The sequence below is a fragment of the Telmatherina bonti genome, assembly GCF_933228915.1.
Source record: "Telmatherina bonti genome assembly, chromosome: 9".
Taxonomy (NCBI): Eukaryota; Metazoa; Chordata; class Actinopteri; order Atheriniformes; family Telmatherinidae; genus Telmatherina; species Telmatherina bonti.
The window spans coordinates 23,550,653-23,561,981 of NC_136627.1; the positions used below are offsets into that span (position 1 = coordinate 23,550,653).

General features: G+C 37.5%; 1 protein-coding gene across 1 annotated transcript; it reads left to right on the plus strand.

The window, feature by feature from the left end:
- Window positions 1-2,354: 2,354 nt before the first annotated feature.
- On the plus strand, window positions 2,355-10,776 carry gvin1l2 (GTPase, very large interferon inducible 1-like 2; the record flags this gene model as incomplete). Its single annotated transcript, XM_079245959.1, has 4 exons — window positions 2,355-2,397; window positions 3,646-8,644; window positions 8,756-8,869; window positions 10,677-10,776. 4 exons carry the CDS (start codon window positions 2,355-2,357, stop codon window positions 10,774-10,776), a joined length of 5,256 nt encoding a protein of 1,751 aa, XP_079102085.1.
- Between the last annotated feature and the right edge of the window lie 553 nt (window positions 10,777-11,329).

Below are 11,329 nucleotides of genomic sequence, written 5' to 3' on the forward strand. Positions count from 1 at the left end.
AAATAAAAGTTTCAAAATGATATTTTGATTTCCTGTTTTTTGGTTACTTTTTGTTATTTGGCATTACATACAAATATCATGAAGTGGACAGACTTAGGCTGAATTAGGCTGAACTACATTACTACGGGTTTCTAGATTCATTTAATAATATTGGGCAGTGTTTAAATTTGAGTTTTACAGTAAGGTGAAACAGTAAAGTAACTTGAAGTGACGCTATGCACTTTATACCAAACATGTTATAGCAACAGTGTAGGTAGGAATTAAAAGTTTTGAAGTTTACGCCTCTATTTCTGGAGACATTTTCTTTTTTACGACAATTAAGCATCTGAACACAATTCTGAATTAATGCACAATGTAAGATTTCTATTGAAATATTTAGGATTTCACACTGTTTCTTTGTTACTTATGACATCAAACAGCAAACAAAATTCATGGTTTTAGATTTTTATATCAGAGTGAAGAAATGTTAGCTAATTGTACGACTCTGTTGTATCAAGATTTGGTATCCACTCCAGCATACAGAACCTGCTCAAAAATATAAAACAAGCTAACATGCTTGATGGGTTTCTAGGAAAGGAAATCACACTTGAGGGCAAAGTGCACGAGTCTGAGAAAAGAGAATGTTTTCTATGAACAAAATGAAGCTGCTAGTTATTTTCTTATCATAACCAGATTGACCAGTATCGAAATTATCACACATAGCCAAGGGTTTGAATGCGTCATTGACTGGAGCCTCTGTGTACCCTACAGATAAATGATAATGCTTTTGGGAAGTACCTGAATGCATTTATGGTGAAAGACTGAAACTCGAGGCTTTTATCAAGACTGAGTATCAAGTGAGTCATGTGTCAGGTATTTGTTTTTTATCACCGAACAAGGAGGTATAAGAGCATACTTGACAAGAAGACACTGACAGCCACTCAAACTGGAAAGACACTGAAAGACTGCATGTGCAGAACAAGGTAAGAATGCTACAATTTTTAAAGAACGTGTTTAAAAAAAAAAAAAAAGAAAAAGAAAATATTTGTGTTAATAGGCTATAAATTTTTACCTAAAATGACAGAAGTCAAAAGACGGAGATATAATACACACAACGTGGTGCAAAACTACAGAAAATCAGTTTGAAATTAGAAAAGCAAAGAGCAGAAACTAGATTATCGGAAATTATGACAAGAAACTGAATAGATTTAAATTCACTGTCCTTTTTTTCAACCTTCCTTTTTGTGAGACATTTATTAAATAATTTCAAAGCAACCTAGTAAAACAGAAGGTCAGATAATGATACAATAAACAACTAATGCCTTTTTGCATATATCAAAGATAACATTAACTTACAACTGTAAAATAATAATAATAGACAAGTGTTTTTTTTTCCTTTGGACTTCTAAATACATGTAATTTTAAAAGGATATAAAAGGTTAAGAATTTGTAAAGTTTCATGCTGTTTTGAATAGAGGGAATTTCAGGGGGTGAGGTGCAACTCGATAACTATGTATTTATTAATACATCATACTAACATTGTGATTTTTATACCCAACACCAGCCATGTTATAATTTTATCTAAATGTAGCCATGACACAGTTGTCAGAGGAAATGCAATTCTGTGTATTTTAAGTATGGTTTATGTAATGTGAAATAAATGTTAAAATTTTAAAAGCCAGAGGAAGTTGTGTAACTGTTTTAGAGTCCACAAAGTATTATTATTGGTAGTAATAAGACTAGAAACTGTTGTTTAATTTTGCTTACCAACATAGTTTTGAGAGACTGGAGTGTGACTGTATTAAAATTACATATACATGTCTGCATTTCGTCTCCAACTTAATGTGCAACATGTGTCTTTAGTAAAAGTGATGAATAGAAGCTACAATTTCAAGCGCTATGAGCATAAATGGGTTAAAACGATGGTCACCTTATTGTTAAATGACCGGTTGTGCAACATAATTTGCTTGCAGTCTGAAAGTCTGCTTGAAAAGGAACCTTTTACGATAACATTGTCCTGATGCAAAAGCAAAATGAGGGAGAATGACTGCTGCTTCAGTGAAGCAGTTCAATAAGATAAAATTCCAGACTAACCAGTTTTCTACATACTTTCTACATGTTTCTACATGTTTTCTTTAAAACATTTCTTAGCTGGACAAAACGGATTTTTAAATTTTTCACATTTATGTGGCATTAATGTTATTTCACAGAAAAAAACTTTAACTATTGTGTACTGCCTGTTGGGTTGTGGTAACATTATAATTCAATTTTAATCACAGGGTTCCAGGCAATTCTCCAAACCTTTGATGATGTGGGCCACCGGTGAAGGAAAACCCTTTAAAAAAGGACTGTAGAGTCACACAGAGGGATTTATAATGTCAGTCAAGCTTTCCAAGAGGCTGAGCAGCAAGAAAAGAAGTATGTTTATTTCTCTGTTGTGATTTTTTTCACGGTTTGTGGAGAAGAACACGCTGTGAATTTTATATTGATCTTTCAAAAATAAGTGAGAGACTACAGTCTGATTGCCTCCAAATCACTCAAACTTTGATGCTCTGTGTGAAATCCACCCCAGCACATTACACTTGTTATAAATCACTGAGTTACTTATTTACATACAAAATTGTGAAGAACTGAACAAGTATTGATAACTTTTGCTAAGCAAAGCTTAGGATAACCTGATAATGGATTTATTTTTTGCTGTATTCATAAACACATGATAAATTGAGGCTTACAAGCATACATAAATGGTGTATATACTTTGGCTAACAACAAATATGATGAGAGGGCATAAAAACAATGTGAAAAAAAAAAGAGAAGAGAAAACATTAAGATTTGTGTCAAGTTTAATCTTGGGATATCGGTCCATACATTAAAGAGTAGCAAGATTATTTGTGTTGACCATCTCGGAGCCCCTCATTACTTTTTGGCTTTGGAAACAAAATGAGTTTAAACTTGCAGGTCAGTGAGGATGTGCTCGAGCAAAATACAAAGCATCATCAACTTTTTCAGTGTTTTATTCAGTAATAATAACTGGCCTAGTGGCAGCAACTTAAATTCTCCATATAATGGCCACAATAGATTATTTATTTTTTATTTGTTTGTTTTTTCTCTGTGTGGGTTAGAGCCTGAACTAAAATACAAAAACGAGTTTGGTGCTGCCAGTGGTCTCTCTTATATATTGAGTAATAATGGCTTACTTTTTATGTTTTCTATTATGTAGATTTACATCTGTTGACCAGTTGAAAAGAGAAAGATGAAAACATACAAATTAGGAAGATGTAATAGCCTTGAAATATAATGTATTAGATGTATAAAAAACACACACACACACACACACACACACACACACACATATATGTATATATATATATATATATATATATATATATATATATATATATATATATATATATATATATATATATATATATACATACATAGATATATATATTCTTTATTCTTCACTCTTTATTCTCTCTCTCTCTCACCTGCTCTTACCTCTGTTTAATAGTCATGTAAACAGCATGTCTGTGCAATGATAGATAACTCCTTAAGAAAAGTTTCCTTTAAAAAAACAAAAAAAATGAGTGTGTGTTCGTGTGTGTGTACAACACATGTTGTTGCTAATACTCAACATGGAATAATTGCTGTGTCTTTTCAAACCAGAACTCCCAAAGGACAATGTGCAGGGACAGATTCTACAGAAACTTGGCCTGGAGGCCTACAGTTCTACACCACTGGATTCAGTGGCTATGCTAGATATCAGTACATGGACTCTGGAAGACAAGGCCGCTTTAAAGCCCAAAGATTTACCATTTGCTTTCCTCCGCCGCCTTTGGTTGCTAAAGCAAGATGCCCGGAGTCCTTGTTGCCATCCTCAACATGACATTCCCCGTGATGATAATAAATCCCTTGAGGAAAATATTTATGGCTCTGAAGACAAGACCCAATGTGCCATTAACTCCCTTGATCTAGTCACAGCTGTCTTTATGTCTGCCAACACTTTTCTTCAGCAGGAGATGATGGTACGCATGATGCAATGCCGGTTTGCTGTGCCTTTGGTCCTTCCAGACATTGACCCAGAAAAACCCAGTCACTTTCTTCTTTGGCCTTTAAGAGGCATTTTGAGTCATTGGAGGTCTCATTCGCAGGATCACAACAGGAAAGTTCAAGAAGGGAATTTGGCTAGCACATCCATGCCTATTGTTTCATGTATAAAACTGGGTCACTGTGGTGTTTCCAAGTCGCGAGTGCTGAACCATGTTCTGAATGGATCTCAATCACAAAGTGAAACATTTGTCCACAGGGGCATGGATGGAGGTGAGCTGCCTCGAAGACTCTCCAATGGTCTGGTAGAGGTAGGATGGTATCTACCTATGGGAGAAATGAACAGAGATATTTTTCCTGTTCCTGTGGTTGTCTGTAATCTACGTGGTGATTCCAGCACACACGAGAAAAATCTCAACCTTCTGTGCCAAGCATCCTCAGTTCTGGTTGTTTTCTGTGGGGATCTCAGGGAGAAAGAAAAACAACTTCTTTTGTCCTGCAAAGATATGGCTAGCATGCTCATAGTGATTGACCTCTCAGACAATGAGACAAACCAGAACAGTGTTGTGGGATTTGTTGGGCAGAGCCTCAAAGAATGCATAGGGCTTCCTGAAGGGTCTGTGCTGTCAGGAAGCACTTTGAGTGAAGAGGAACTCGCAAATAAGTTAACTGAAATCTTGCAAAGTTTGCTACCAGATCAACTCAAAGGTGTGACGCTTGAGGCAGCGGCAAAATTAGCATTAGAAATAGGCCTCAATGTGGATGAAGGCCCAGTATGTAAAAAGGCAATGGCCAAAGCAGAAGAAGTATTGAAAGATTTAGATGAAGGACCAGACAAATTTCGGATGAATCAGCTCCCTCTGCAGGGGCCTTTGTGGAGCAAACTGGCAGAAATAGATAAAGAGGAGAGTAAACAAAAAAAGGAAGGAAAAGAAATTGACCCCCAGTTGCAAAAAGAAAAGAAAGAGATCCTGGCCCAGTTGAGCAGCTACAAAATGACTCCCGCTATGAAGAGTTTCATTGATGCGCTTTTCACAACGGATAAAACAGAGAGGACTTATTTTCTTACTTGGCTCAAACTGAGGCTTCAACAGATGCAAACTGAAACGCAAAAAAGTTTTCAAAAAACACTCAGTATGCTGCTGACAGAAGATGCAAATGGCCCGCCTGAACATTTGGAAGAATTTGAACATGGAGCCACAGAAAGCTTGACAGACAGTGACAGTTTCTGTACAGATTCATCCATTGAAGAGGAAACAGAGCAGCATTCAGAGAAGATGCAAGATTCTGGGCAACACTATGAAGCAGCTGAAGAATTTGTTTTGCAGACTACTACAGAATTGAACAATGATGAGGCTGAGCCTCTTGATTCCAGACATGACCCAGTAGCAGAGCAGAAGTCCCATGTAGCATCAACTGAAAAAGAGTCAGAAAGTGCAGAAACCTTAGAGAATGAAGTCTGTTCAGAGGAACAAATTTCACATCAAATATCTGAAGACCAAAGCTCTCATTTAGAATCAGAAGAAAGTGGAACTTTGAGCAAAGAGAAACAACTAGAACAGCCAGAGCTAACACTTCTTAGACCAGATTCAGTTTCTCCTGCCAAACCGCAGATGTGTCATGAAGTGTCATTTGAAGATCAGGTAGCCTCAAGTTCACAGTTTTCTGAACTTCATCCAGACTCACTGGGCCTTGAACACTTTTTGCGGGAGATGGGCCTAATTTTTGAACTAACGCATGTTAGCCCGAGCAGTGGGAGTCAGAATGTTTTGGGTTTGCCTAGTTTAGCTGCAGATCTTCTTCTCTATGGTGTTCCACTTGAACTAATGGATGGAAATGCCTCAAATATCCCTATGTGTTGGCTAGGTTGTGTCTTTGCAGAGCTCAAACGCCGCCTACCTCAAGAGCAGTTGAGGACACGGGTGCTTGCAAACCTTGGTGTTCATCATGCCAGGAATGCTCAGGTTCTTTCAGCGGTGTTTGGGGTCAAATTTCCAGAGAGGAGGGCAGGAATGAATAGAGGAGTGCACATGGTTGCCCTGCGTCTCCCTGATGATCTCAGAGAAGAATTGGAGTGTGATTTCCTGTTGCTAATTGATGTAGAAGGCATCTGTTCAGTCTCAGCAGACAATAACAAAAATGCAGTGATCCATGACAATGAGATGGCGACTTTTGCAACTGGACTGAGTGATGTTTTAATGCATAACATTTCGCCACATAGTGATGAGTTTGAGACCACTTTCACTGTGATGATCAATGCTCTTCTTCGCACTAAAGAAAGTGGTTCTGTTCCCATTTGCCAACTCCTTACCCAGGATGAGGGAATAAACAGCATATTGCAAGCATCACAGCTAAGGCATGTTTCCAAAATGCTACAAAATGCAACTGAGGACAGAGGAAGTGTTGCTAACCATTACCTAAGGACTACAGCCTGTACCACTTGTGTCAAAGGTCCTTGGTCCATTATGTCCCACTCTGAACCAGTTGATGCAGAGTACAGTCAGGCTATATTAAAGCTTAAGGGAAATCTGTTTGGGGCATTGAAGATGTGTGCAGACAAGTCCAAAGCCTCAGATCTACCTGAAATTATGGGACGCCTTTGTGCAGTGTGGGATGCTGTGAAATCTGAATCATTTACTATTAGTCTGCAAAATACAGAGATTGCTTTGGCATTTTCGTTACTTTGCACAGAGTTTTCCAAGTGGGAGGGAAGTTTCCTGGAAAACATTGAAAGCTGGCTAAGAGGAGCAACTGAGAAAATATTTGCAACAAAGGCCAAAGCTTTGCAAAACTCAGACCAAAATGATCTTTTGAACGAGCTAAAGAAAGAAGCCCAGGAGGAAGTCAAATTAGAAGGGGAAAAAGTGAAATCAGAAGCAGAGGCCTATCTGGAGAGAGATGATGTTCATAAAATGAATGCTCAAACATTCAGGCCAATCCTAATGAGCAACATAGCTAACCTCGAGAATCGTGTAACGGCAGAGATAATGCAGAAGTTAGAGGCAATCACTGAAAACCATTGTTCTCTCACACAACTTCAAAGTTTTGAGAGCTTTTTGAAAGAAAAACAAGAGTCAAAGTTACTTGCCCTTGTGGAGACAAGCAAAGCAACTAAAATTCTCATTCAAGATGCTGAACTAGAAGAAGAGTTTGAGGCTGTGTGGAGCAAAGCATTATCCACCTTTGACTTCAGGCCTTCAGAAATAAATGATATTACTTCAAGAGTAAGGGGCGTTCTGACTCAAAACCTAATCAGCCGTGGCCTGATGAAACACATAAAAAAACTTGATTCCTTTGGCCAGATCCAGACTTCTGGCTTCCAGGTTTCAGACGAGTATTTTGGATACCGCAGTAGATTGAAACACATGTTTGAAGACAACAACAGACAACAGAGAATAGAAGCCCAGCAGGTAGCAACCAAAATCATGGAAGAGTACAATCAGTTTGTAAAAGATAAATGTAGTTTACCAGCTGATTTCTCTGACATCTACATTGTAGAACTGTTGGAAAATATTGAAAAAGCTTTGAAAGAAAAGTCCATGGAAATCAGAACAGCTTTTGAAGTTGATCTGAAAATGCACCTCTGTAATGCTGCATGCCAAGACTTCCAAAAATTACACAACCGCTTCGCCAAGGACAAGGAACTTTTGGAATGTATTTCTGCATCCAAGGTTAAGTACTTGGCAGAGTTTATATACCAATTCCGGAAGAGGGACCAGTGCCAGAGGGTAGCCCAAGCATTTATCTTTTTGGTGATCAAACCCACAGTGCTGGACTACATCAACAATCGATTGGGCATGCAGATTGTAAAAGATATTAAAAACCAAGCCAATCAGTTTCAGTCACCACAAGCCTTCCAACACAGTTTACTGGAAGAACTGATTAATGAAGATCGCTTTGAAAGCTTTGTGGAATATTTATTGTCCTATGATGACTTCAGAGTGAGGAAGATCCAGGAGACAGTGGATACTCACCTCTCTGAAACAGCCTGTTTTGGTAAATGGAGGCAACAGACACTCGGAGAAATCATAGGAAAGGTTGCAGCAGCTATGAGCCAAATAACAGAAGATACTAATGGGATGCTTAGTGATACAAAGCCTCTACTGGAAACAGTGTGCCTCATTTTAGAGAGCGATGCTGATGTTGATGTTAACAAAGCCTTTCTAAACGGACCCCTTTTCAGCATAACAGCAGAGTGGCATTGTTTTGTTAAATGTTTAATGGAGTTACTCGCTACACTGCGACTGAAACTTGTCCAGGACATCTCCCAAAATACTGATGTTGCGCAGCTTCTCGACTGCCTTCCAGTTCAACCACAAGACTACCTCTTACAAACAGTGAGAGGCTGTGACAAGTGTTGTCCTATATGTGGAGCTCCCTGTGAGGAAGAGGAACCCGAGCATGAGATCCACAGAGCTTTGCTCCATCGTCCTAAAGGCATTCTGCCTAATGGCTCCTGTTCACCATGCCACACTAATAACCCAGAAAGTATGAGCCAAGGTGACAATAATAATGTGCAGGATACATCAGTGACATGCAAATACCTCAGTTCCCTACATCCAGACTGGAGCAGCTTCTCTGATGACCCAGACAACCAAAATGGGGGTAACTACTGGAGGTACTGTGTTGTTAAGACCTTATCATGCTTTATTTTTAAATACTTCTTGTACATCATCTGTTATATAACAACATACTATTTAAAATAAACTAAATGTTCTTTTGTTTATAGATATGTCTTGGTAAGGTTCAATGAGAAGTTTGCAGAGAAGTTCAAGCAGGAACCAGAAAAGATTCCCCAGGAATGGAGAGAGATCACCCAAGACAAGGCTTTAGACAGTCTGAAGTAGGTCTTTCACAGTAAAGATGTTGATACACTACATTCATCTGACCTCATTATTTAACTTTCTTTTATTCAGCATGTTGATTATCCACATTTGTTAGTCACTGAATACTAAAGAATTTAGTTCTGAATTTTTTTTTTTTGAGTATGTGACAATTTTGGATAAAAATGTTAAAATGTACAAAATTACTATTTAGTAAGGTAGATGATCATGTTAGCAATTTTCTTTTGATTTTTTTCTTTTTTTAAAGTATTTACTTAATATGAGTCTTTACGTATGACCCATATTTTCAATATTGTATATCCTGCTTTTATCTAATGTCTTCATTAAAGGCAAAATGCACACCATACATTCAAAATCAATATATGTATAAATTAAAAATAAATACACATTATGTTTAAAGCATATAAACTCAAAGATGAACATGGGTTTAGTAAAAATAAAGGGAATAAAACTAATATATTCCAGGGCCAATGTACATGAAGCAGTTCTTTTTTATCTTAACTTGCATATGTGAAAAAGTGTTTACATTTTTTTAATTGCAGAAAATGTTGAAGTGATAGTTGTAGTCCTAGTAGTAGTAGTAGTAGTAGTAGTAGTAGTAGTAGTAGTAGTAGTAGTAGTAGTAGTTGTTGTTGTAGTAGTAGTTGTACTAGTAATTTAACTTTTTTCTCCAAATTAAGAGGGTTACACATATTTAATTTTACAGGGTAATTGTACTATACACTATTGAATGCTTCTGTTTTGGGTACAATAACATCAGACTTGTTATTAAGTATTTCCTTATGATTCTTGTAACCTGTAGTCCTCTACACAACCACAGAATAATGCACAATTGTAACTCGTGAACAGGTTTCCAGTGTTTGTCCATGTAATAATATTAAGTCAGCACATGCCTGCTTTAATGCTACATTGACGTCCAATGCAAATTTCTGGTTGGGATAATAGAGTTGGTGTTATTCTTAATCTTTTACTTAAATTGGTCAAACCCACCAGAGGGCAATGTAGGTTGGAGGACTCTGTAAAATGTCCTATCGCTGCCTTGTGGCATTGAATTGTTGTCTGGTCGGCTTATGGGTGGGGTGGGTGGTTGGTCCTTTCAAGGCAAATTCTTTATTGAATTTTGATCCAGACTGTTTGCTGGCCATGTCATAGAGTTCATAATTTTCCTGAATAAAAGTTTGAGTGCTCTAATCTATTTCTATTATCTCAGTGTCACCAACCATCCTTTCCAAAACTTAAATATCTGTCAACTGTAAGGGATATGGCTATTATCTCCCGTGTTTCTCTACCTGGCGTTAACCCTTATTATAAATTATTGAGGACATGTGTTTATCTTCAAATAAGCTGTATATGTTTCATTTACCTGCATTAAAACAAAAGTTTAACCATCATCTCTATGTTTTCTCAACATTTTTAAATCAGATCACATCAAATTTTGCTTTAAGTAAAAATACACAACTAACAATTTTAATTACACACTCCAGATCATAATCTCTTTACACATTTACACACACACACATGCATTCAGTTTTCAATTAAATATTCATTCATTTATTCATTCATTCATTCTTTCATTCATTCATTCATTCTTTATCCGAACCGCTGAGTGTGCAGGGTCACGGGGAAGCTGTAGCCTATCCCAGCAGCCTTTGGGCAAAAGGTGGGGTACACTGTGGACAGGTCACCAGTCCATTGCAGAGCTCTTTTCAATTAAATATTATTATGAAATAGACTTCTGGCTTGACATTGCTGTGAGGTAACATTATATTTACAATTTTACCTCCAATCTGAGTGCTTGGTCTGCAGGGCCGTTACCATGGGGATTGTCTTTGTATTGGCAGGGGACCTGCTGTGCAGCTCTGTTGCGGTAGTGGAGGACCTCTACCTGCCCTGCAAGGCCATTTAAAAGCAACTGGTACAAGATATAAATAAATGAATTCATAAAAACAATTTACCTTGGTAAAATAACACAATATGAACATACAAACATAAATAGTTTAAAATGAATACTAATACTTATTTGAAACATATCAGTAAAAAATAAACAAAATAAATATGATGATCAAATAAATAAGATGAAAATAAAACTTTACTTGTTTGATTACTCTGTGGGCCATGACTGCGGCTTGTCGTAGCCTCGGTTTGGCTCTGTTGTCCTCATCACCCACCATCCTACATGTTTTGGACATGTTCCTCCTCCAAAACACCTCAGTCAGATTATTGAACTTCGTCATCAAGTTCTTTGCAGCCTGTCAATGAGCCCTTTCATTCAGGTGTGTTAAAGTAGTGTTACCTAGAAAACATGCAGGGTACAGGGGTCCTAAGGAATTGGCAAACACTGCTATCAGTGCAAATGTGCAGATATTGCCTTATGAGATAAAAGGGATTGTGACAGTGATGGCCACGGGGGGAGCTAGTGAGTAAAGTGCTGTGCTGTATTTGATGATGCAAGTATAGAT